Raw genomic sequence first — 27,340 nt, forward strand, 5'->3', positions numbered from 1 at the left:
GCAATATATAAGAATTATATCTCGCGTAGTACGTGGATAGACATATATAATGAATAAAATCCTAATGTTTCATTATATCATACAAATTGTAAATAAAAGATGTTGAAAAATGATAATGTTATATTTGTTTACATATGATTAATGAGTTTAACATACATAGAGAAGGAATTGGTACCGGATAAAAAAAAAGGAAAATTTAATGATCATTTTTTTTTATACCTAATTTTTATATGTAACAAGCATAAAAACTTTAAGTTTGATGCATTATTATGAAGATGGTAAAAGATCTAAAGGATCACAAGTTTTTAGGCTTGTAATTATATCTACTTGTTTATTAATGGGATAATGGCATACGAATGTAACTACCTATGACCAAATGGTTATGTAATGTAGTGACTTATTCAGGTGGCTATGTAATGTATGCACCTATGTTTTCTTGGTTATACTATGTAAAGTTCTTTTTATTTGGGTCAATCAATGTAAGAACCTATGTATTTTTTTTTGGCTATACTATGTAAAGTTCGTACATATTTTACATAGTATAGCCAGGAAAACATAAGTGCATACATTACATAGCCACATGAATAGGTCACTACATTACATAACCATTTGTTTATAGGTGGTTACATTTGTATGCCATAAACCCTTTATTAATAGCTTTCTTTGTATGTAAAAGTTTTTCCTGGAACAAAAAAATTAATAATTAATAATATATTTAAATTCATATACGGAAGCTAAGTATTAGGGGTGAGAAAACAAATAATTTGAACCTTGTGGTTGTCAAAATTATTAATAATAAATTATTAATATATTTAAATTCATTGGTATTATTTTACCATGGCTAAAAGTGCTATATAATTTGTTGTAAAAGTAAAGGGTTTGTTATCACAGATGACCCATGTGGTTGTCGAAGGGTGACAATCAAATGAGAACCAACTTAAAATGAGAACACTTAAAAACTACATTTTGATGCATTAAAAACTACAAATTGAAAAGGGGCATTGGATTATAAAGTTGGGGATTTAGGAATTATAAAATCAAAAAAATAAATGCTTTAGGCCCGTTTGGTTGTTGAAAATGCTTTTAAATTTTTCATTTGTAATTTTTTTGAAAATGAAAGGGGTTTTTATTTTCTATAAAACATATAAAAATCTTTAAAACGCTTTCGAATTAGAAAACTAGAAAATATGTTAGAGATAAAGGTGGGGGGTGGGGGAGGAATGAAATTGAAAATGAAAAACAAGAAAAAGATGTATTCTAGTTTTTTCTATAGAAAGTAGAAACATTATTTTTTGTTTTCTTATAAGTAGCATGGTTGGATCAATGGTAAACACCCTAGCCTCTGGAAACAGAGCCACAGATTAATTTTCAGCATCATATTCACGGGGTGGGTTACATAGAATACAAACAATTAAAAAAGTACAAGGGGATTAATCTCGACCGTCCGATCAAGAATCTTTCTCCTTCTTCCTTCTTCTCTAGCGGCCGTCACCACTTCCTCCTTCTTCCCTTTTCTCCGGCGAGACAACCGCCGCCACAACCTCCGACCGCATCTCTGGCAATCAGTTTCGTTTTTCGATGGATACGGTACGGGCGTTACCCTCATCCATTCTAAAGTGGTTGTCACCGGACGCATATTGAAATTGTATGAATTTGATAGGCGGCGATCCAAGAGATGGTAACGGTTTGATACTGTACGGGCTCCGCCCTAGCTGCTGGCGCCGTGGTGGTCGGAGATGATGGTGGTGGCGGTGTTGTCTCACCGGAGATAAGGAAGAAGGAGTAGGTGGTGACGGTGGTTGTCTCGCCGGAGAAGGAGGTGGTGGCGGCTGTCACACCCCGACTAAGGCGGAAAACTCGGGATGCGACGCATAGTACACGCGTCATGGATGTTACGTAGAGTAACTACATGAATACTTAAATAATACACACATTTCATAAAATTTAAACATAAATATCCAACATAGAGTCAAGAATCAAATGAAACATAGATAAAACTCCCATGCAGGGGAATAACACTTAGGCATAATGCCATAGTCTAAACATATAGCAAACATGACAAAAACATAAGATATGTAGCTCCAAAACCCTAGTCTGGTCTGCTACAGGTGACCATGCTATGCTCCTTAGCCACCTCTAATACGATTCACATGCTCACCTGAAAGGATACTCAAAAGCGTCAACACAAAGGTTGGTGAGTTCATAGGTTTTGTAAACAAGTATCAAGTAAGGTGCCAGGTCGAAATATCATCAAGATCCACACAGCAATATGGCTATCAACTTACTTATGATAACAAGAATCAAGTATCTCTATGCCACCAGCACTTACGGTATACCAGTCTCCTATCCTCATCCCCCCAATCTGCCTTATCCTTAACAATGGATTTAACAGTAGCAGGAATGGTTGGTTTGGTTGACCATCCCTGACCACAACATCTACCACAAGAGTTTGGGTAGAAATATAAGGACCATTTGTAAGGATGTCAGACATATTGTTATCGATGGATTCAAGGAACAAAGACATACAATCTTTCCACCCACTGAAATCATCTTTATCAAACATAGGTGGTCGGGTAGAAGAACCATTATCAACATCGGGTGACATTATGCTTTACTATTGGAAAAATAAGCAAGGATCAAGTCAAGTTAATTCTTAATCCCTACTCTGATACCACTTATTATGTCCCATAAGTGTATCAATATACCAAAGTATAATGAACGCAGACAGTTGTAGAGGGGGTGAATACAACTTTTCTTTTTCCTTAACTAACTTTTTGAAAATAGTTTTAACGGCTCAAATATAAATATAAGCAATGTAGATAATATGAATCAATAAAACAGTAAGCAGTAACTAAACATTCTTGAACACAGATTGTGGTTTTCAAATGTAATCCTTTATTAAGATAAAATCTGTACAAAGAATTACAGGGTTGTTGCGGAATAAAAACAACCCTTTGAAATGACAAACAAAAATCAGAAAAGTTCTCGCTAAAGAGAAGCAGCCCAAGCTAACTTCTCACAGACTAAGCTATGTGTAAGAGCAGAGAAAACTTTGTATGAAGAATGATTCAAAGGAATGCCACACATATGCCTTCAAGGATTGGAGCTTTTATAGGCGAAAGCTTCAATAACTCTTGGTATCCAATTTAGCCACGTATTGCAATTCTGGTGGAATGACAGATGAAATATTTGATCGTGCCTTCATCATAATTGTGGTCCCCAAAACCTGTAGTACAATCTTTTGATCCACCAATGAGAGTAGCATATGTAAATCCAACCACCAACCTAGATTCTAGGAACCTTCCTAGTCACGTCATTTGTCCTTATCAACAAATCTAGGTTGTAATCTTCACCTGATTGTCAGACACAGATTGCTCATTTGTCAAGAGCAAATTTGTCTAAGTGTTCCCAAGCAGACTTCCACTACCAACTTGGTCTTCTATCTTCAATCCTGCTCTTCGACTTGGATTGAATGCTATACCAATTTGATGCAGCTTGAACAACACTTGCTTCCATAAGATAAATAATTACAAATTATGAAGTATGATCTGGGTCAGTTACAGATCGCAAGCTGTGTCAGCTTAGTCTGACCCAGATCAGATTACAAGAACCAAAAGATTTCTAAATGTTTATACATCAGATTTGTCATTATTAAATTTACAATCAACATTGAGACTCAACAATCTCCCCCTATTTGATGATGACAAAACCCAACACACTTTTCTAACTATCAGCTTACAAAGAATCAAATAAAAATATGACTAACAGATTGTGACCCTTTGATCTTGTGGGTTCTTTTTTATTCTGAAATAACATTTTTCACAAGAAACTGATCATATATATAAATCAAATATTACAAAGAGGAATGATGGAATATATACAAATAGAGCTTATTATCCTCCTAAGATATCCATAGTTTCTTGTTTAACTTCAAATGAAGGGGCAATTTTAACATCTACATTTCTATCCCATCCTTCGTCAATGAGAATCTGCTCATACCCATTACATTGTTCACCAAAATTAACATAGAATCTATACAAGGTGAATAGGTGCATTGTTGGTACATGTTTGATCTCAGCAGTTCTCTGAAAGACAAGTTGCCTTCTTGCATTTACAAAATACATCCCATGCTCAGGCTCAGTAATGTGCAATACACACCTTGCATCTTGTACACCAACTGGTAGAGACAGGTTGAGATGGCTGAGAAGTTTATCAAGAGCTTCAGGTGCCAATTGCTCAAGTAGTTCTGAAGGATTTAAATTCTTTACCAAATTTGAGTGATCTCCTTCAGGACCATCAAACTTGACTTGTTTTCTTCTTCTTTTCTTGAGAGGCTCTTCAGACTCATCTTCCTCCATATCATAATACTTTGGTTTTGGAAGACTTGACACATCAATTTTGTTTTTCACAATAATAGTCAACTTCTTCTCAAGTGCTTCCAAAACAGTCTCTCTGTGAATGCCAGGCTAGTTGAAGATAATGTAATGTAATTCAACCCACTCTGTATAACCCAGATCAAACAGTTTGTTTAGATCATAAGTTTCCCAGGCATTTTCATAACCTTCTCTTGTACATCTGATGCTGGAAATGGGTTGTACCTTTCTTCTTTTCAATTGAACCTGAAGGATGGTCTCTGGATATTTTCTATAATTTAATCTTTCTTTGACTTTCTTTATATCCATAGCTTCCCATCCAGCATGAGCTTGTGCACTTTGTTTCACATCCTTGACCTTCTAAGATGGTTTAGTGTTAGGTCCAGTTTTACTGAAAACTAGAGCTTCTCCAGTTTCATCTGGAGAACAGAAGAATTGTCCAAAATATTTGAAGTCCAGTTGCAACGTACAATTTATGCAACTGATGACTTCCTCCAGTTGAGATCTGAAGAAAGCATCTGAAAACATTCATGTTGAAATCGAAGACAACAAATGGAAGATAGAGAATGACAATGACAGCGAAGCCCAGTTGACATTCTAATCAGATAAACAAACTGGAGACTGTTTCGGTTAAATATTACCTAAGATAATTTTAGAAAGGGTTTTAGACAACTCAGGAACCAAAGATTTGTAAGTGGACATAATCTTGATTATATAGTTATTTGCGAAATCTTTTGACTACCTTCTTTTGTTTAAGTCGACATAATCTTGATTTATCATACTTATTTTAAACGCATCTTTGAATCTAAACCAATTTTACAAGCCCTTAACCTCACGAACGAAAGTTTGGTTACATAATTGATCTAAGTCTTCAAGGTTGATTATCTTGGATAATTTTTTACCAAAACAATTTGGCACCCACCGTGGGGCAAAAGGTGTTTTCGATCTGATAAAAATCTTTTTAATTTTCACAACTCTTGATTTTGTCAAAAGCTAAAATACCGAGGTTATGTCGAATAAGCAAAGGAAAACGTCTTTTAAAAGGAATCACACAGGGACATTCAACCTGAAGAAGAGGCCTAGACTATCTTATCCTTTCTTATATGCTAACCAAAATTTGTTCTCCATTATTTCGCGTATGGAAACAAACTTAGAGCGAAGAAGCTTCGAGATCATGAAAAACTTAAGGATACTCCAGCTCAGATTTTTGGATATCCTCAAGCTCCAAACAATAGTAGAAAGCTCCAAGGATTTTGATCCTCATGCCATTGAAAGCTTCGGAATTGAAGATTTGAAACAGCAAAGAAAATATTTCGCTTGTGGTCAGGGAAAAGAAACTCCTAGACCAAGCGAAATCCAATCGCAAAGTATCAACCCTTTGATTCTACTAGAATAGTTGTTGCAGGAACACGACCGGAAGATGATGTCGATACATCAGAAATAACTAATTTGGGAATTTGGAACCTTTGAAACACAAGGTTTACAAATAACAAATTGTTTGATGTTTTGAACAGGTACAAAAATCAGGAAACTCAGCTACGCTAGTAACAACGTGGAACAAGGTCTTCACCTTTTGGCTTTCACGCCAACTTTTGGTTGGAGGTTTTCACCCTCTCTTACGATTTGCCCATGTCGCACGTTCATTAATTTCACAGCTGAAGGGTTAAATTCCAAGGTTGTCGAAATTAATTCTACCGATTATCGATGTCACCATCGATCTCCCGAAATTGGCTAACCACGCCATCCTAAACCAAATCTACTGGCTAACCACGCCACCCAAAATCCAATTTGATTGGTTAACCAAGCCATTCAAAGAATTTCAAGAAACTGGGACACCCCCCGAATCTTGAAAGTCTAAAATTTTTATAACATTTTGAAGATGAAACCTTCAAATGTTAATCCGTGGATATTTAGGAATCCCTTTCCTAAAATCTACTCCCACACAAACCAACCAAGGCTTTTAGTATTTAATGTATTTACTGTAGATAAGATCAAGTGGAGATAATTATGACAGGAGGAAACGAAGAGACTGGTACTTAATGCAAAGCAGACTACTATCAAATCAACAAGTGGGACTCTGCATACGTCAATCGGGTACATGTATCTTATCTTTGCCTTTTTAATTTAAGATAGGAATATATGTATGTTTAAAAAAAATAAATATATATATATATATATATATATATATATATATATATATATTTCCATAATATACGCAAAAAAGATTTGGAAATACCTGAATAATAGCATGTCTCTGCACCTGCAAAAGAAAAAAATCTGCGATATGCAATGAATTAAAATGATTAACGTCCGAAAAACTTGCTTTGAAGTTTCAAAATTAGCACCCGAAGGTACTGGGACAACGTCCCCTAGCAAGCATTGTTTAAGTACATGTCCAGTGAACCTAACCATAAAAACACCACCATGGTTAACCATTCCAGGTTAACCACGCCCCGAAGAAATTATTTAAGATTACAAACCACTTTCCCAAATAAAATAATAAAAGTACTATTATGGCTACAGCTTATCAGACTGATCAAGTTGTCTTGTCCTGCACTCGCTCATCCTCCTTCACCATCTCTTCATCTTCATCAACTGCTTTGTCTTCATCACCAGCTGCTTCACGACCTACTTTCTTGATTTCATTATATGTGTCCTCAACCTCATCCTCATCAGCTAAAACCTTCTCTTCCTTCTTCAATTTCAACTTACCACACAAAGCCACATATTCCTGATCAAACTTCTCAACGTTCCAACTTTTTGGAAGAACAGAACCACTTGATTGAGCTTCAAGCGCCATTTGGACCTGTACCCCTGCAATGGACAAAGTTGTGCTAAACCTAGCATTTTGGACAATTGCTGCAGTCTTCTTATTCATCTTCTTTTCGAATTCAGCTTTCTGGTCCTCAAGCTTCTGAGTCAGTTCGTCTTTGGTCTTAGCGAAGTTCACTTCCAAGTTCCTGATCACTTTATCTCTGCCATTAAGTTGTTGTTTCAAAATTACACACTCTTCCATCTTTTCACTTATAAACTTCCATACACATTCACTACTGAAGGTAGCCAATTCCAAAGCCTAATAAACAATACAATGAAAAACTTAATGCTTAATAATAAAAAGCTAAAATATTGATAATACTAATATGTATACCTCTTTGAATTGTGTTTGAACCAAGTCAAAGGTCAAAGGACCTTGAATTTTGAGAGACTTCCCTTTCTTCCCAGTTAAGTCGATCACTTTCACATCAAATTTTACTCCAGAATCAACCTTGGCTTTAGCCTTGACCTTAAGTTTTTTGCTCGCTCGAGTAGCAGTATCAATGGGGCGACGAGCCTTAGGAGTTTCGCTCATATCAAACAACCCTTCATCACCAAAGTCGTCAGACACAGGACTCTCTTTAGAAGGAACAGATTGCGCAGTGTTGTCTTCCATACTACTGTTGCTGGTTTTACTAGATGACTTGATAATGTAGTGTCCAAAATTCCTCTCCTCACTGTTTAACTCAAAATACTTACTAATCCTCTTCTCCGCTCCCTTATCCTTTGACGCCTTTAATTTGGCTGAAATAAGAAAAGATAGCATTCTATTTGAATACAATTAGAAAATAATTGATTAATTTGAAAAGACTCTATGATTTTACCTCCAGAAGCCCAAGAAGAAGGAAGATAACTGCCTACAGGAAGAGAATCCCTTTTTACAAAAAAGAACCGAGTTTTCCAGTGGTCATCGTTCTGAGTAACTTCACCAATCAAACGCTTATTCTTATCTTTGACTTTGAGGATATAGAACTTCGAACCATAGGTTGTAAGGTTGTAGACTAAGCTTAAGTCGGGAACCTTAAGTTCTAATTTCCTAGTGGTTGTTATGTCATTCAACACAAACAATATCCTCCAAAACATGGGGCTTGCTTGACCATAGGAAATCATGGTCGATTTAAAAAACTGAGTAATAAAACTTGGGAATGGAAAACTTAATTTCAAATGCTTAAAGGGATATTCAGGAAATTGAATCCAAACATCAGAAGCTAAGTCAATTTTTAGTTTAGGATCTGGAGCCCTAATAACCGTACCCTTAGGGAAATACTGCTTAACACGTTCAAGATCTGACTTATTAAGATCACTAAAATAATCCTTTTCCATAACATTAGTTTCTATGAAATCACTAAATTCTATGGCGGAAGGAGAATCAACAGACATTGTAAGTAAAGAGAAGGAGAGAAAAGAAGAAGTTACCTTGAGAAAAAGAGGGGCGATGCAAACGATGAAAATAATGAGGAAAGAGAAAGAACTAACCTAATATAATGGATGTGGTAACTCAAAGTGATACGTGTCACGAAAACTAACCGCCCACTTTTACTGTGGATGAGGTGTATCAAGGAAGTGAAGTGAATAATAAATTAATTTAAATTAAATTAATTACAAAAAGATAAAAATCTTAAATTTTATTTGAATATCCGACGAAATAGTTACAAGCATTGATCATACAAAAGGAAGTTCCCTTAAAGAACTGTTTTTTCCTTGCTAGCAAAAAGAGATTTAGCCTCTAAGGGATATTCTCTTTCAAATCTATCTAAACGAGCTACCGCTAGATCATGACGCCTTCTAGTGAAAATCAGTTGCTCTTCCAAGATGTCAATTTCCTGATAAGCCTCTAACAAAAGTTTATGCATGGCAACGATCTCGGATTCAAAACACTCCTTCATATGATTTTTCATGTCTTTTTCAATTTTCGCCTTCTTCTCAAATGATTCAATAACTTTGCTAAGATTGCTGATGATCTCATCATTCACGTCGTGTCTTTCTTCATTTTCGAGCTTGAGATCTTCGAGTGCCTAAAAACATACGAAGCATTAGATTGTTAAGCTATAATAAAAGGGAAAACATTTTAAAGATGATACCTCAAGAACAGGATATACAACAGACATTTTTTAGAAAATTATGAAAACAAAGTTAAAATTGGTGATATTTAATTGAGAAAAATTTCCGAATTCCACGCGTCTTATCCTTGGGGTGAATTCAAAAATTAACTCCTTGACTTTGGTCAAAGCGTACACCGGAAGATTCAAAATTATTTTGAGCAAAGTTATTTTAAACAAAATTGATTTTTTATCAAAATAACTTTGGGGACAATTGTTATGGGTGAAATTTCAGGTTTCATTATCTTGGGACCTCAAGATCATGGACCTACAGGATCTTGACACGCCTTGACGAATTACTAACGATAAACTTCAAGTATTGTTTCTATGAGAATATTATGCAGGTAACTTGATATTTATCACAAGGGAAATATCTCTAACGGTACAAAAGAGATTCAACACATGTCTTATTTGATCAACACGCAAAGAAGACTTAGTCCAGCATCATAATCGGACTTCAAGAGGAATTCAGCATGAGGAGAATATCTTCAAACGGCTACAATATCAGTTAAGATATGCTCCAACGTTCACCAGATGAAGACCAGGAAGATCCCTGTAATTTCGGAAAATTAGTTACTAGGTTGCTTTATATAAACGAGGACCTCATCGATCATAGGATATACAACGTTACACACACTCACATATTTACTTGCTTATTTTCTCTGCTCATACTTGTAAACAACCAACACACTTTTCTTTACTTAGAAAGATCGATCAAGTCGCTTTATCATTGTAACCAATTTACACCATTAATAAAAGAACAAGGCAGGGACGATTGCTTCCTCCCTGGGTTTTTATGTCGGCAATCCATAAAGGATTAAGGGTTTTTCCTCGATAACAAATCTCGGTGTTCTTTGTTCCTTTCTCTTTATTTCTAGCATTCATTTACGTTTATCTTTCTTTATCTTGCTTAATCTATCTTATATTTTTGCGAAATCTTTTGACTACCTTTTTTTGTTTAAGTCGACATAATCTTGATTTATCATACTTATTTTAAACGCATCTTTGAATCTAAACCAATTTTACAAGCCCTTAACCTCACGAACGAAAGTTTGGTTACATAATTGATCTAAGTCTTCAAGGTTGATTATCTTGGATAATTTTTTACCAAAACAATGTTCATTTGTTGATAGCGATATTGAGAAGATTAAAAGTTATTTTCCTAAACATACCAAGTTTAGGGCTTTTGATCCTACTCTTACTTCAGACATGCAGTCAGATCTATGGATTTGTTTCCCCGGATTTCCTTTCGAAAACCTAAAACTATCATTCCTTTTCCCTTTCCCTGAATTATATGAACAGTTTTTTAAGTTTTCAAAGTTAGCATACCTACAAGCCATGCCTATGTTATGGAGAACCCTTTATGTTTTAGATCATTTAGTTAAAGAAAAGAAAGTGGAATTTAAGATTTCAGACCTTTTGGTCCGGGTTACTACATGTTTAAGGCTCCTAACAAAGATGAGAGATTGACTTTGGGGGTTACTCAGAATGACCCATCATGGAAAAGTAGATATTTCTTTGTGTCAAAAAAGTCTCTTCCTAAAGGATTCTATCTGCCTACTGCTTGGACAGAAAAGGGTAGGGATTCACTTTTCTCCTTTATCCATTTGTTTCAGTTTAGTAATTATTTTTCTCCTAACTGGTCATGTTACAACCAATCTTGAAGAATTTCCAACTAGTGAGACTTCTGGACAAGTTAGGATCGACAAGATATTGGCTCTTCTTACAGGACTTAGGACTTTTCAAGCTCTACAAGAATCCCCTAATAGTTCTAGTTCTAACCAAATTGTTCCTATGGCTAGTAAGTCCCCGGGACCCCGGGACATTGGCTTCCGCCAACAGTGAACTATTAAGGATCGCATCCCGCGCATATTCTACATTATAGCCTGCAACTAATTCAGCTTCCGCTTCTGGGAGATCAAACGGAGCTCGATTAGTTTCTGCTAGACAAGAAATAAAGAACATAACCAATACAGGGAACAAGGGAATACCGAACCATATCTGCTTTTGCGCCATGACAATCTCACTCAAATTACAAGAACCTACACATATTAGTACAGTATACCGGGGTCCCCGGCCAGAACATGCAGGAATTTTCTTGTGGTTTTAGACTAAATATAGTTCTAACCCATTCTATTCATACCAGCTCTAGACTTTTCAACTATGATGACATTGTTGGCAACATTGGGGATATCAATCCTGAATCTGCCAATAAGGGCAAAACTACTTCTGCAAATAACACTACTAAGTCATCTAAGCGTGTTAGGGTTACCCGTTCAGAACCAAACCCTGAAGTCAGCAATTTGGCCCATTCTGCTCGTCCTACCCCTATTGCTCAGATTCCTGCTAATATAACTATTAGCACCGCTCTAGACCAGGCTACAATGGTAAAATTTCTTCCTAGTGTTTTTCTTTCTTTTCATTTGTAAACATGTTTTAATTACTTTTCCTTTTAGTTATTGAAAACAGTTCAAGAAAAAGTCATCGAAGAGAATCAAAAGATAGCCATACTATTTGAAGAAAAGAGATTGATGGCGGGAGATATCAAGGCTCTAAAAACTGAATTGTCAAAAGTCAAGCAAAACTATGCTGATGCGATGGCGAATCGTGACTACTATGCGGGAAGGTCAAAGAAGCTCTGGATCTTTAGACTCAGGTATATAAGGACACTGCTTCTCGTGTTGTTCTCCAAGCCAAGATCACAATGGCTGCCGAAGCGGAGAAAGAAGGTTTCCAAAGTGAGAAATGGAAAGTGGCAGAATGGAAGGATAAGGTAGAATGGTTGGATAAGAATTCCAATTCGCCTAAATCTAAAGGTGAAGAATCTAACAAAGCCACAGTTTCAACCAAAGGAGATAATCAGACCAAGCCAGTAGAAGTTTCTGAAGACGAAGAGGAGGAAGTTGCTAAAGAGCAGGATGTGGAGCAGATTGAGGAACAGATGGGTGAAGCTTAATCTCATGCTTTTATTTTTCTATGCTATGAACAATATGTTAGTTTTCGTAGGCAAGTGGTTTGTACTTTTAAAACAATTATAATGGGGGCTAACTAACCCGGAGTGGTTAGTTTTGGTGGTGTAAAAAATGGTTTATGTTGGCCATTTCAAACTTATGCTATAATAGCTTTTTTATTTTCTTAATCCTAGTTAACTGTCCCCAATAATTAGGAGTGATTTGAAATATGGTTGAGACAATTCCGGGATCTCAGCCTATTTATATTCACATTCCTTTGTCATTTATTATCAATTCTATTCTACCCATGGATCGTTCTAAGGCTATTGATATTCCTAATATCAATTCTAAACCATCGGGTCATAAAAGCCATGAAGACGAAGATTTCCATCAAAAGCTTAACGAAGTCAAAGAAGAATTTGATTCAGTAAGTGTTTAGGGTCAGATTTTCTATAACTATGATCCTGAACAATTATATCACTAACATAATTTTCTATTGTACACGATAATATCTTGATGTTTTGCAGGATCCTGGATTCTACAATTTAAATACAGGATATTCAGGAAATGACTAACGGTCAAAAATGTATCAACACTTATGCAACGGACTTCACAAGAGAGTCAATATGCAATCCCTTGAATATCGGAACAGAATGGAAGAATAAACGTGTCAAAGAAGACTCAACGTCTATTTTCCACTTCAACATGTTGATTAAACAAGACGCGGAAGATCCTGGATTTTTCGGATAGTTAGTTAGCTTTTTACATTATAAATATCGAGTGATTGATCGAAATCTAGGCACTTAGCATTCAGTACTCACACTTGTATTCACACACACTTACTCACTGCTTTATTTTCATAACTTCGATCAAATCACTTACTCATCCATTGTAGTATTGTAATCAACGAAAATAATAAAAGAACATAGGAAGGGTCGATTGCATCCTCCTGAGGTTTTTTACCTAAGATCACTTAATTGGATCAAGGGTTTTTCCTCGTCAACAAAATTCTGGTGTCTTTACTTTTATTTGCAATTTCATTAAGTTTTTACGTTATTTTATTCTATTTTACATTATCTTCAACTGTTTTCTTATTTACTCAAAGTATTTCGATCTCAAAGATCTTCTCAAACTCGTTTTTAGTACAAACTCTTAGTTTATTTATTTTTGATAAGAAAACTTTCCTTTTTATTTGAAGATCCTTGAACACCAAACCCCACTTACAAATCTTTGGTTGATTATTAATCCAAAATCCTTTCTAAAATTATCTTAGGTAAATTTTTACCGAAACAATTTGGCGCCCACCGTGTGGCAAAAAGGTGTTTTTGCAATATAATCGCATTATCTTAATCTTAATTTCAAGAATTTTTACCAAATCAATTTGCTAAGAATGTCGACCTCCCAAAATGCTTCTTCTGCTGTTTCTGGATCTACAACTTTGAAAAATTTAATCAAACTTCCAAAAAGTAATAATAACAGAAACACTGAAAAAGCTATTGATGGTTCATCTGCTAGACATGATCCACTTAGCCCGATGCCTAAGGAACCAGAACCCAAACTCAATATTAACTTATATCCAGATCTTGTTGCATTCCATCATTATCTTAACAGAACTTTTAAGATGGGAATTTTCATTAGGTAAGATGCATATGTTGTTCTCGTGGACTCTATATCTCCTAGTCAGGGTCGACGAAAGACATAAACATACCCGTCACTGTTCAAGTGTAAATAATGCTTCATTTATGATGTGTTTGTAATGTTACCTCATAACTTATGTACATGTTGTAAGATACAGTAGTCCTTTCGATACTAAGGTCAAAACAATCCTTTTGGACAAATCATTCCATATCACACATAACCATACAATGGGCTCTACAATCTTTGTCTCATAATGAAGTAGAGATTTTAGATGAAGATAGAAAAAAGGATGTAGGTTTGAAATAGTTAAAATTGGTAAACATTAAGTTTAGGCAAAAAAAAAAAAAAAAAAATTTAGAAAAGTAAAAATTCAAATAATTATTGTGTCATATCTTGCCACTTTATTTATTTTTTTTCAAAAATAGTTTTTGAAAACAATTTTGTTTAAGTAATAGATATAGATATTATTATTCAATTAAATATTATAATTATTTATGTTACTAGTATGGTACCCGCGCGTTGCAACGGATACCATTGACAATACGTTCGATATCGTGATTACCAAAAACAATATCAGTGAACAATTAATTAAGCGAGATACCACGATGATACAGTAGCTTCAATATCAACTAACAATAACAAAAAATACACGTATTAACAATATAAGTGGATATTCAATTGAAGTGAAATTGTGAAAATAGTTTAAATAGGAATGCATTTTAAATGAAATAAAGGAAGGGCATTCTTGTACATTCGCATGGTTATATTTTAACATTTGATGAGAGAGAGTGTTATTTCTTTTATATAATAGTATAGATAGATAATGTGGCTACCGTGTCGATCAAATCTTGTTTTAGTAGATTGGTAAGATACGATACGATTGACACAAGCGGGGCGTTGGTTTATAAAGTTGAGAATTTTATTGAAAGTTGTAGGGTTTCTTGATAATGGGCGACGACGGAGGCAGGATTCTCTCGAGAAAGGATGATCCATTGTCTAGGTTTGCGACCAAAATTTATTTTGAGGAAACTAACCCACAATCGTATCCCGGAAGACGTGTATTCTGGTCCCAAAACCCACATCAGAATTCCAACGGTGAGCCACATATTAATTTCTTGCATCATATTCAAATCATATCTATATATATATATATATATATATATATATATCAATTTGTTGTAGTCCATAGACTTTAATATATGCATTTAAATGGAAGAAGAAAGTCACAATCTTTATTTATGTAACTGTATTAAATTTGGAAAAAAGAATAAAAATTTCTGGACAAATATGGATTGATACATCCATGTGTTCATTGAGATGCAAACGCCTGCGAGTGTCTTGGTCTACACACACATGTTCATGTAAGAACAATTGAAATTAGAAGAACCATGATAACTTAAAGTATAACTTGATGTTTATATATAATGGGGAAAAGAATCTTTGTGTATGTAAATTGTCTTGAGTAATATTCTAGGAAAGAAGCTTTGTTTTGGTCCATTGTATGTAAGTTTGTCTCAGAATTGTGTAAGAAATTGGCCGGATACTAACGTGGCACCATCAAACATCTGATACACCACATCAGCAGATTATTTACACGATTTATTTAGTTTAGCAGGTTACTTACATACAACGAACCAAAACCAATTTCTTTCTCTACAATAATAGCTGAAGACAAGTTAAATACACACAGATTCTTTTCCCTAAATAATGGTATTACATATGTTCACTATGTGAATAGTTCTCACGTGAATCTTACCATATATATATATCAGTCAACAGCGACCTTTTCCTTTACAAGTAATATTTAAGAGTTAATTACAGAAATCGTTTATGTCGTGGTACCCAGCTTGCAGGTTTCATCCCTAACTTTCAAAAATTACAGTTTTAGCCCAAAAAACTTTGCTCCGTCAATAGTTTTAGTCCTGGCCATAAACGTCCGTTTAAAACCAAGTCACCTGATGGGTAATCTCGTAAATTGACTTAATAATACCCAGAGTTAATTACAGAAATCGTCCCTGTTGTAGACGGTCACTTGCAACTTTCATCCCTAACTTTTAAAAAATTACAATTTTGGTCCAAAACTTTTATCCTCAATCTATATGAAAAGAAACATTTACACACAAAAAAAAAAAATTCCTAATTATCCAACTTCTTCTATTTCTATCAGATATAAATTCACAAACAATCTTAACTCACACCCTACTCTTTTTTTGAAAATTAGAGATTCAGACTCTCTTGGATTTAAGTGTTTATGGGTTTTAAGTAATTGATATATTTTTTTTTACTTAGTTTTATTTTTGTTTTGAGAACTTATAAAAATAGAGGAAGAGCTAAGAATAATAAAGATGGTGAGATTTTTCTAAGATTTTTTTGTTTGTAAGTTAATTGTATATAAAGAATAGATCTAATATATATAATTATATATTATGTTTGTATACAGATCATGGATTGATATGAAAGTAATGAGATTTGGAGTTTTATTATATTTTGGATTAAATTTGTGTTTGATTTTGGATCTGGGATTGTATCTGTGATATATGTTATGCATTAGAAATCCAAATGATTTTGTGTTTAATTTTATTTTGGATTTTGGACCAAAACTATAATTTTTTTGAAAGTTAGGGATGAAAGTTGCAAGTGACTGCCCACAACAGGGACAATTTCTGTAATTTACTCTGGGTATTATTAAGCCAATTTACGAGATTACCCATCACGTGACCTGATTTTAAACGGACGTTTATGGCCAGGACTAAAACTGTTAACGGAGCAAAGTTTTTTGGACTAAAACTTTAATTTTTGAAAGTTAGGGATGAAACCTGCAAGCTGGGTACCACGATAGGGACGATTTCTGTAATTAACTCAATATTTAAATTCCTTTATAGCAAGTGTGTAATAGGTTTTGGGTCCTAATAACACGGCTGTGTAGGGACGGTTGAGATGTAGACAGTCTTACCCCTGATATAAAAAAAGGAGTTCACGCCTTGTAAGGCATAAGGGTAGATACCTTGACCTCTGTCTCTAGATCCAAAGGGTGTTAACTACTTTATCCAACCTTGCTAGTTATATATGTATTTAATTCCTTTATATATGTATTTATTTATTTAGTTATGCATGTGTTTATTATAATGAATAACATAATATTTATATTTGGCTAAAATTAAGCTGAAAATGTTGTCTTCTCTCGACAGTGATTCACGACATGATCAAATCTGCATTTTCTAGTATTGATGTGCTCCGTCTAAAGGGGTTAGTCCAGTTTTGGGCATCCGTTACAACCACTAACGGAAGACAATTACTTTCAACTTCTGATCAACCTTTTGTCCTTGAGGATCTCGATCATGGTCTTTGCAAATATAGGGTACATTCTGTCATGTATCAATATAGCATCGATGATCATATGAATCATAAAAACGATAATACTTCCATCATATCAAATGGCTTCGTGGCCACTGCATTCCACAACCATTTCCAAGAGATACTTCACGATCTAAGGCAGATGATTAGCATAGAAGAAGGGAGAAGTACCAAAGGTCCATTGGTTTATCATGCTCTTGATTGTGATTTAACTTCTTCTATACTGCTCCCTGTTTTCTATCATGGCTCTTCTTGTGTTGGTGTTGTCGAGTGTTGTATGAAGCCGAATGGTCTTCTGATCATTTTCGATGAGTTAAAATCTGCACTAGAGGTACGTCGCCTGTGTGTCTGCCTTCTACTACTAGTACTATCTTTCTTTATATGTCTTAATCTATTATCTATCTGGATTATCTTTGTGCAGAGAGTCGGTCTGACTATGTACTCTATACAAGATGCCCTGCCAGACATGGTAAATACAGGTTTCGATTCTTTGTTGTGTTTTTAGTAAAAAGGTTGCATTATGCAATTATATGATTCGTTGGCTTTTTGCCATCTTTTTCTGCTACAACTATTAGCCTGCTAAAATCAGTTGGATATTTCATATGTGATTATTTAACTATCTGCGTGCAACAGGCTATGGATAGTTTCAAACATGTCAGGGATGAAATTGAAAATGCATTAAAGTTTGTTTGCGAGTCGCATCGCTTGGATCTTGGTCAAGTATGGATCCCCTATTATGATAACTATGTGTTCTTCACGTCTTCTTCTTTGGAGGACCCTTGTCATACGAAGCCTACATTATTGTTGTGTTGTTGACTCAGATGATGACCCTGTTAAGGATTATTATAAATTCTCTAGTGTTCTTCCAAGAAAATTGGAGGAGGGTCTTCCTGGGAAGACACTTACAACTTATCAATCACACTTCTGCAGAAATCTTTGTAGGCCGAGGAAGGTCGGAAGCATTTTGGAGATACACTCCGGCAGTGCTAAATGCAGTTGTTTTACGATATGCTTGAAGAGCGTCCACACTGCAGATCTTGATTACGCCTTCGAGTTCTTCTGGCCACGAGGTCGAAACTACTTAATCGTGTTGGAGTCTCTGCTGTCAATACTAAAGATGTGTCTGCCAAGTTTTAAGTTTCCTTTTGGTGCCGAACTTGGTGAAGAATTATGCATTTTGGATGTTGAGAATTCTACAAAAAGTATAAGCGGATCTTTCAAGATTTTCAAAGGGGACAGATTGTCAAATACACTTGGAGCCATGGAAGAAACAAGGTCTATTGCTGATGAGGCCGGACAGCAATACGAAAGCACCTTGGAAGAATCTGAAAGGGGCACCAATGGTAATCACAGTCTTCTGTATCCAGCTTATCAGTGCTATAATCTTAAAATTAAGTTTAACTTCTGTTGAAGATCCATTTTTGTGTACCATAACCATATGCCCGTGTAACAAAAGCCTCTGTTGCTACACTTTCACACACCAAACACTTCTCTTTTGTCTGCTTTTGCTTTTATACTATCTTTCTCCGGATTAAAACACAATGCATAAAGTGACGTTCTTGACATTTCAGATCAGTGGCTGCGACCAAAGCATGCGAAGAGAAAGTTATCCGGCCTGTCTGACGGTGAGGATGAAGCTGACATTGACCGGTTTTGGGATTCTGATCATGACATGCTAATAGAAGTATATTATAAAAATGAATTCGCCCTATTCCATCTCTGTAGCTCATATACACTCGCAAATGTTAGGAAGATTATTGAGGAGAAATTTATGTTGGATCCTGGCACTTACGGCTTGGGTTACCAGACTAAGGAGTGGGGCTGGGCTGTTCTAAATACAGATGAAAAATTGGCAAACTGCAAAAAACACTCTAGAAGGGACCAGAAGAGTCGTTTTAAAGTTAGTGTGCTGCCATTACCACCAAGGGGATTCTCAGTTCAACATGCTAAGCCACTATATGAACTCTTCTCAGGTAAAAGAAAATTTTTATCAACCAAAGTTAGCAAGTAAACTCTTGGCTAGTAACAATTTGATATTGTTAGATGTTAATTTTGCTCACTTGGGCTAAGTTTGGAATGGTTTTGGATTAGGGTGTTGACTGTTGGTTTCAGTATATTATTATAAAAATGACTTTCCTTGCGTGTGCATCAAACTTATAATTATCATAGGAGATTGCTGTCTTTAATTTACCCTGGTTATTCTATGTTCGGAATAAGTAACATTTCTTTAATTTTAAACTAGTCTTTAGAGTTTAGATCTTTGTTTAAGAACTTGATAAGATCACAGAATTATGAACATTTTGACTTTTTATATCTGGTTAATTCTATTCTTTTGGGGGAGTGATATTCATACAACAAATTTTAACTATCTACAACAAAGTTACAAATTTTATTACGCAGTGTACAACTGTATCATGCGGGGATTGTTATGGACGGTTAAAATTTGTTGTAGAAATATCACTCCCCATTCTTTTGGCGAATCATAAGTATTTTAACTCTATAAAGCAAACTATTCTTTTCTCAGCAAACTATTACCCCACTTATTTATTATTAATTTAAACATATTCACCTATTTACCTATAACTCTTAATAAAATAAATTATAACTTAGATCCTCCAACCCATAAATAACCATATTAACCCCTCTTACATTAATCAATTTACGTTTACCACCACGCCACCACCACCATCACCGCCGCACATTGCCCCCATACCACCGCCGCTGTCGCTACCACCATCGCCGCCGCATCACGCGTACATCTGTTTAGTATCAATAATGATAAGTATCATGAATAAGTAAACTTATTACTGTTCCATGAAAAACCTGGATTTAATATAGTTACAGTATAAACCAAAAAATCAAATTCAAACTGTAATGTTTATTACTATTGAAAATCTTGATTGTCAATGGTAAAAATTGAGTACTTATATTTTATGCTACAACAAATTTTAGCCATTTACAACAATGTCTATTTTATACAATTGTACATTGTAGAGTAAAATATATACATTTGTTATCGATAGCTAATTATTGTTGTATATTTATCACTTTCCTTTATAAATGCTACATGACATGATTCGTGTAAGACCATTTGCAACAGTCAGGAATTATGACTTTTGATCTCTGGCCCAATTCACAAACCATCTTTTACTGCCAAGATCTTCCTTTTCATAGTTCACACAAAATCGACTTATATCCAAATCTTGTTGCATTCCATCATTAAGTAGCTAGTATGAGCATGAGCATGTAGAAGCATACGAAGAACGTCCAACGGTTAATATTAAAGTTTCGGATGAGGTTGAAATACTCAAACTAATTGCAAGATTCTTATTGTCGTTAGGTATGGTTAATGCTTGATACAAGTCGTGGACTCTATGTCTCTTAGTCAGGGTCCACGAAAGACATAGAGTTATCCGTCACTGTTCAAGTGTAAATAATGCTTCATTTATGATGTGTTTGTAATGTTATCTCATAACATATGCACATGTATGTTGTAAGATACAGTAGTCCTTTCGAAACTAAGGTCAAAACAGTCCTTTTAGACAAACCATTTCATATAACACATAACCATACAATTAATGGTCTCTACAATCTTTTTAGTCCTGAGTTCTAAGTTCTTCTATAGGTATAAACGTATCACTTTGTTAATTATTTCAAACATATATGAAAAAGACGCCGTTTTTCTCAATGAAATACAATCTGTATATAAAATATCGATTGAACCCTTTACACGAAGATCAGAACTTGATAATTCTTAAGAAGTTCCTCTTAATATACATGTAGCAACCTCAAAACAGAGTTGAAGATTTAGAATTGGCCGAAACAAAGTCACTAGTGGTTAAACTTAACTGATTCTGCATAGCTAATAAGCCACCTCCGTTTGTTTGAATAATCTTATGAGAACCCTGTATAGTTACATCCGATCTTCGGCCTGAAATATAATGTGCAAACATTATTGCTCTGTTATTTGGGTCAAAAGCCAACCATAACTTGAAAAAAAACTTAGAAACATCAAGAAACCATCAGCAAGGCATCAAGTTTACAACTTTACGACTAAAAGGTCATCGTTCAGGGTAAAAAGGAAACATCATCTCTGCAAAATGTATAGGAAATACTGCCTTCAAACATTTATAATCTGTTTCCATGGTTGTACCAGTTAGATTAACAACTTTTCATTTTTTTACATTGAATTGTCTTGAAAAAATTGCACATGCATACTCAGCAGGCCACCAAATAGAAAAACAAAAACTCAGTAATAGCCAAAAAGGGAAGACATAATGTTTAGAGATATTGGGCTGACTTCTTTTGAATAATTTTCCATGAATGGTAGGAACCATTGAGGTGGTTAGGATTTATTGGCAATCACATGTGATGTTAAGCCAAATTTCCAATGTCCTACAAATTCAAGGAGAGCCTATTTCTATGTAGGGTAAGAAACATTCAGATAGTTAAGAAATTCTTGGCATTTGAGTGTCACATGTAATGTTAAGCCAAAATTCGAATGCCCTATTATCGAATAAACCAATTTCCATGTGGGGCATCTAGCCATTAACATAACAAGAAGGCAAATATAACTGAAGCAGTCTCTTGACAATTTACCGTTACGTAAAGTTATGACTTTCTATACAAATGTGATTGGACATTTGTTGTATTATTTATATTTTCTTAATATTGTAACAAAGATTTAGGAAACCAAACAAAGTAATCCCACATATATAGGACATGTTAATTACCTTGGAGACATATCACCAGGAAGAAGATGATGGTAAAAAGCATGGCAAAAAAACTGCCATGTGATGATGATGACGATGATGATGGTGATGAGGAAATCTTCAAAGCCTTCTTTTGCTTGAGTGCCTTCATACGCTCAATTCTCGCCCGTTTGATCATGGCAAGTTCAGCAAGCTCTTTAATTAGTTTCTTATCAGAAGCATACAATGAAAAGCCTCCAGGAGGTCTAGGTGGTTTTTTCGCACTAGTAGCCTTTTTAATCTTAGAATTTGTGTCCATTAACACTTTTGCAGTATTCTCTGGAGAACCCTCATCGACGTTTATTGAATTCATGTGCAATTTAACTGAACCATCATCTACACACGTAAATCCGTCACATAACTTTAAAAAAATTGTTTTAGCAAGTTTATCATCCAAACTAAGATCCGGGCATCCCTCATCATTTCTATGAATTGCGCCAGTACCACTCTCGAGATCAAAATTGATATCTTGTTCTCTTGAAGTCGAATGATCCATTCGACTCTAATGTGTTTCCCTTTCGGATTCACTTCAATCTCATAAAATCCCAAACTTTTACCAATAACAAACAAAATTTGTACTTACAGATTCCAAAACTAAGAACAAATACCAACATTAGCCAGTAATCCTGATATACAAAATGGAAAAACACAATTTAGTACAATATAGTATACCACCTTCTAAAAATAGAGATTGAGATAGACTTATATATATAGAAGTAAAAAAGAAAAACTTGATATGAACTCAAGAAATAAAATCTGTTGGCTAAAAATGTCATTTAGAGTAACCACAAAACAAGGAGCAAATCTAGAGTTGACATTAATATTAAAACTTTTATTATTAATAAGACTCAAACAAAATGTACGTTATAATAAGTTATGACAGTTTGTTTCAATATTAGTCAAATTCTAACAGACAAATAAATATACTAACAGTAATAATTATCAACATCTTAGTTTTGGTCAAATTGTATTTGGCCTAACCTTTTGGTCAAATATATAGAAAGCAGTCAAAGTAAAAAACATGTTGAAGAAACCGAGTGAAACAAAAAAAACTATCATAATATAGGATTAATAAACATATATATAAAATATGTAATTAAATTACATAAATGGGTAGAACTTGAATTGAAGGCAACAATTCTACAGCCTTATAAATAAAAAATATCATAGTAGAAAAACCTGCAAGCGGAAGCAAAGAATGTCAAATGGAATAAAAAGAGTGAACAGAAAGTAAAGTACAATATAAACATAATAAATACTAGCGTAAAAAGAGGGTTGTTACGTAGAAAAAAATGAATTACATAAAAAAAAAAAAAATGAAAAATGTGATTATTCTGGTAAGTTTTTAAATCTTTATATAAATTTGGTGCTCACATATGAATTATGATAAATCAAAAATTAAGATTAGAAAATACAATGAACGAAATTCATACCAAAGTTAAAATTCAGTAAAACTTAATATTGAGTTTAAATTTTATTAAGTGTTTACAAAACTAATACAAGAAGTAATTAAAGTACCTTTTTTTGTTTTCTTGTGAATTTGGAATTGAAGGAAATCTATAGATACAGTTTTATATTGTAATTGTGAAGAATGAGAGTGAGAATATGAATATGATGATGGAATGGGTGTTAGACACACAAGGTGCCTTTTAAATACTTGTGGACTACTGGGAAAGAAGAAAGGAAGGTGTTCAATATTTAGTTTTTTATATTTAAAAAAAAAAAAAAAACTTTTTGGAAGAAAAAACATTCTTTACTGTCATGAGAATATTTGGCACGTGTTTAAAGTTTCTCTCATGGCAGATTAATCAAATACTAATTAAGTTTGGTGATTTATAATTCTTTGACTTGATAAGAAGCTGTTTGATATTTTAAGTTATTTTTCTTCTGTTAACTTAGGTCGCGTTAGTTATTCAATTTTCTGTTTATGTTTTAACATAACAAAAATATAATAATTTGGAAAGAAAAAAAAAGACCCGTAATTACATGCAGACCCTTTTATCTGGTTAAGAGACAAAGAATCAAAGATTAAAGATTTTTTTGGGAAAGCAAAATTATTAGAAAGTGTTAATGTGGAGATTTTTAAGGGTCTACAAAAAGATACCTATATAATAATTTGATTATTTGGATCCATTCATCCCCCCGTCGGTGGGAAACTAGGCCTGGGCCACACTATTCAATTACTCCATGTCCATATCAATATTCATAATTCGCAACACATATCAATATCAGTAGTTACCTTGAAAGGCACCAGGGACAGAGAACTTTTTTTTAGGAGGCAAATTTAAAAGTTTTTTGTTATATTTATTAAATCTTTGAGGGAAAACAAATTTTTTAAATAAAAACTAACTCTCACCGGAGAAGCAGAAAAAATGAACCCTTAAAATAATTTCGTCTGAGTGCCAGTTATGAGAACATCTATCTTTAACTTGAACATTGGTCTTTGCAGTTTTAGAGCATGTGATAACGGAGGAGTTACGTTATATCAAACAACATAAATAAGTACATCGAAATCAATGATTTACAATTTAGCCTCTACATAAATTTTGACCCAACTATTATGATTACTATTATATAATAACTTGAAAATAAAATACGAATAACATTTTCACATACAACTATACTATTTATCAATGTATGATATAATTACCCAAACAAATAAAACATTTTTTTCAACTTCTCTTTTTCAACTTCGTATCAAAATATCTGGAGGTTTTTACTTTACCAATAGAAGATTTTATCTCAAAACTAATGCTTCCAACATAAGTAACAAATTTTCAAAGAAGAAACTTATGACAACGATGGTGACATTTGTATGTATAATGTATTTTCTTTGTATTATTATTATTTAGGAACAAAACTATAAATATGCCTATAAAAAATTACATTGTACCAAAATTGGAATGGGGGCAGTTGCCCACACTGCCCCCATTGTAGAGCCGTCCCTGAAGGCACTATATATATACTAGAAAAATTGTTACAAATTGTCTTTGTCGTTTGCTCGATTCACATTTTCGTCCCTGTACTTTTTTATATCACTAAGTGTCCCTGTACTTTTCATTTTCATTGTCAATCGTCCATAACACTAACAGTCGTTAGTTTGCCCCGCTAAACCTCTCATGTGCAATGCACATGAGGGTATTATCGTCAAGTTTGTAACCACATGGACTATTTGTAATAAACTCATTGGATTTAAAAAAATCTTTGGATTCCTTTTCCAACACAAACTCCGACCACCACTTCTCACCGACCGACCACCACCCGCCACCACCGAAAAAGTTCGTCGGAAACCGAGAACCACCACCCCACTATGGTTACAAAAACATTGACAAACGTCGACCATTTCAGTCCCGAAAACATTAACAAAACAGTGATGGTTCACGGTGGTAATAAAAGGTGGTGAAAAGTGGTAGTGTACGGCGGTTTTGAACCGAAAACGAAGAGAAAAACATAATAAAATAGGGATCTAGAGAGAGAGACAAAATGGGTTTGTTTATAAGATCATTACTTACGTTTCATATTTTCCTGGGATGTTATGGAGTCGTGTAGTGGTGGCTGGAAAACGAAACAGCAACAACAGCGGCGGTAGAGTGGTGGAGCAGCAGCGGCGGCGGCGGTTTTGTGGTTGTGATTAAGATGAAACCCTATATGTTGTTAGGGATGATGATCGTAGTTTTTTATGGTGAAAAAGAGCGGCGGCAGGAGGCTGTGAGGGTGGCCGGAAGTTTGGCTGGTGGTGGGAGTGAGAGATGGAGGAAGATGATAAGTTTTTGTCTTTTATTACAAATGGTCCTTCAAAGATGTTTTATCACAAATAGTCCCTACAGTTACAAACTAGACGAAAATACCCTCATGTGCAGCACATGAGGGGTTTAACAGATGAAAACTAACGGTTGTTAGTGGCAGGGATGTTTGGCAATGAAATGGAAAAACCGAGGGACACTTGGTGATAAAAAAAAAATACATGGACGAAAATACGAATCGAGCAAACCACATGGACAATTTGTGAGAATTTCTCTATATACTAACTTTTTATTATAATAAAAATAACTATACAATAATAATAATTATAATATATTATATTATTTTACATGTCAGCGTACAGGATATGCTACCCAGTTCTATTTTGTATTCCTTCACATGTAGATGTACGTTTGGTATTTTTGCAACCGTTTTTTCAGAACGGCTTTGATGGACTCATTAATATATATATTAAAAATAAAGTTATGGAAATACGTGTAAAGAATAGTAATGGATCATTTTATTTCTTTGGACCCATTTTTATTTTCTTAGTGGGCCGCTTTATTTTCTTTTGGACTCATCTTATATTCTTAATTTTGGGCTTGACAAGTTATGTTTTGATATTTTAAATTGCTTCCAATTTGTTTACAAAAAATAACTTATTTTAATTGCATATTATTATTTTTTAAGTTTTTAACATTTTTTAAATTATCTCATTTTAGTACAAGTGAACTATTACAATGCGTGTAAAGAATAGTAATGGGCCGTTTTATTTCTTTGGACCCATTTTTATTTTCTTGGTGGGCCGCTTTATTTTCTTTTGGACCTATTTTATATTCTTAATTTTGAGCTTGACAGATTATATTTTGATATTTTAAATTGCTTCCAATTTGTTTACAAAAAATCACTTATATTAATTGCATATCATTATTTTTTAAGTTTTTAACATTTTTAAAATTATCTCATCTTAGTACAAATGAACTATTACATAGTATATATACACATAACAGTAGGGTGGGTTTTGGATATATATACCTAACCATCTCCGAAAAATTTGATTGCTATACTTATTAGTTTCAATGTTATTTCGGTTGATGTTTTATTATTATGGATTTTTTTTTCACTTTCTATTTTCAATGATTTAAGAAATCAGCTTTAATTATGTTTTTATTATTAATTTGTTTTTTTATTTTAAATATTCTACTTTCATACTTATTATCTTTTAGAATTTATATAATATATTAATCTGTTATAAAATTATATCGTCGATTTTTTCTAATTTATAATTGCTTACTCATTAAAAAATCAATATCAACTCAGGTTTTGAGCTAAATAATGTTTCTAAAAGCATGTAATAATTTTTACATAGTACGAAACACAATAAATATAATGTCTCCCGGGGAATCGCCCAGATAACGTATCTCGTTTCTGATAAAAGCAAGTGTTTTGATATTTGTGGCTACTTGTGTTTGTTGTGATAAAAAAAAAAAAAAATTAAAATGAATGGTTCCTTATCACATTAGAATCAATAAATTTGTACTCGTAATAAGGAACCAGATAAATTTATTATATGTGCCCATAAAATAGATAGAATGACATGATCATATGTCCCTCGTAAA

The 27,340-nt window shown here is 34.0% G+C and overlaps 3 protein-coding genes across 3 annotated transcripts; 2 read left to right on the forward strand and 1 right to left on the reverse strand.

The window, feature by feature from the left end:
* Positions 1 to 11,370: 11,370 nt before the first annotated feature.
* On the forward strand, positions 11,371 to 12,448 carry LOC122594518. The gene is made up of 2 exons (XM_043766968.1): positions 11,371 to 11,673; positions 11,743 to 12,448. The coding sequence occupies exons 1-2, from the start codon at positions 11,371 to 11,373 to the stop codon at positions 12,061 to 12,063; spliced, it is 624 nt and encodes a 207-aa protein (XP_043622903.1). The 3' UTR covers positions 12,064 to 12,448.
* Positions 12,449 to 17,966: 5,518 nt separating this feature from the next.
* On the forward strand, positions 17,967 to 19,382 carry LOC122606793. Its single transcript, XM_043779650.1, has 2 exons — positions 17,967 to 18,572; positions 18,801 to 19,382. Exons 1-2 carry the CDS (start codon positions 17,975 to 17,977, stop codon positions 19,238 to 19,240), a joined length of 1,038 nt encoding a protein of 345 aa, XP_043635585.1. The 5' UTR covers positions 17,967 to 17,974; the 3' UTR covers positions 19,241 to 19,382.
* A 1,525-nt stretch (positions 19,383 to 20,907) lies between these two features.
* LOC122604521 lies at positions 20,908 to 23,604 on the reverse strand. Its single transcript, XM_043777410.1, has 3 exons — positions 23,499 to 23,604; positions 21,963 to 22,606; positions 20,908 to 21,160 (listed from the first exon to the last, which is right to left on the reverse strand). Exons 2-3 carry the CDS (start codon positions 22,474 to 22,476, stop codon positions 21,018 to 21,020), a joined length of 657 nt encoding a protein of 218 aa, XP_043633345.1. The 5' UTR covers positions 22,477 to 22,606; positions 23,499 to 23,604; the 3' UTR covers positions 20,908 to 21,017.
* Between the last annotated feature and the right edge of the window lie 3,736 nt (positions 23,605 to 27,340).

The sequence above is a fragment of the Erigeron canadensis genome, chromosome 1 (assembly GCF_010389155.1).
Source record: "Erigeron canadensis isolate Cc75 chromosome 1, C_canadensis_v1, whole genome shotgun sequence".
NCBI lineage: Eukaryota > Viridiplantae > Streptophyta > Magnoliopsida > Asterales > Asteraceae > Erigeron > Erigeron canadensis.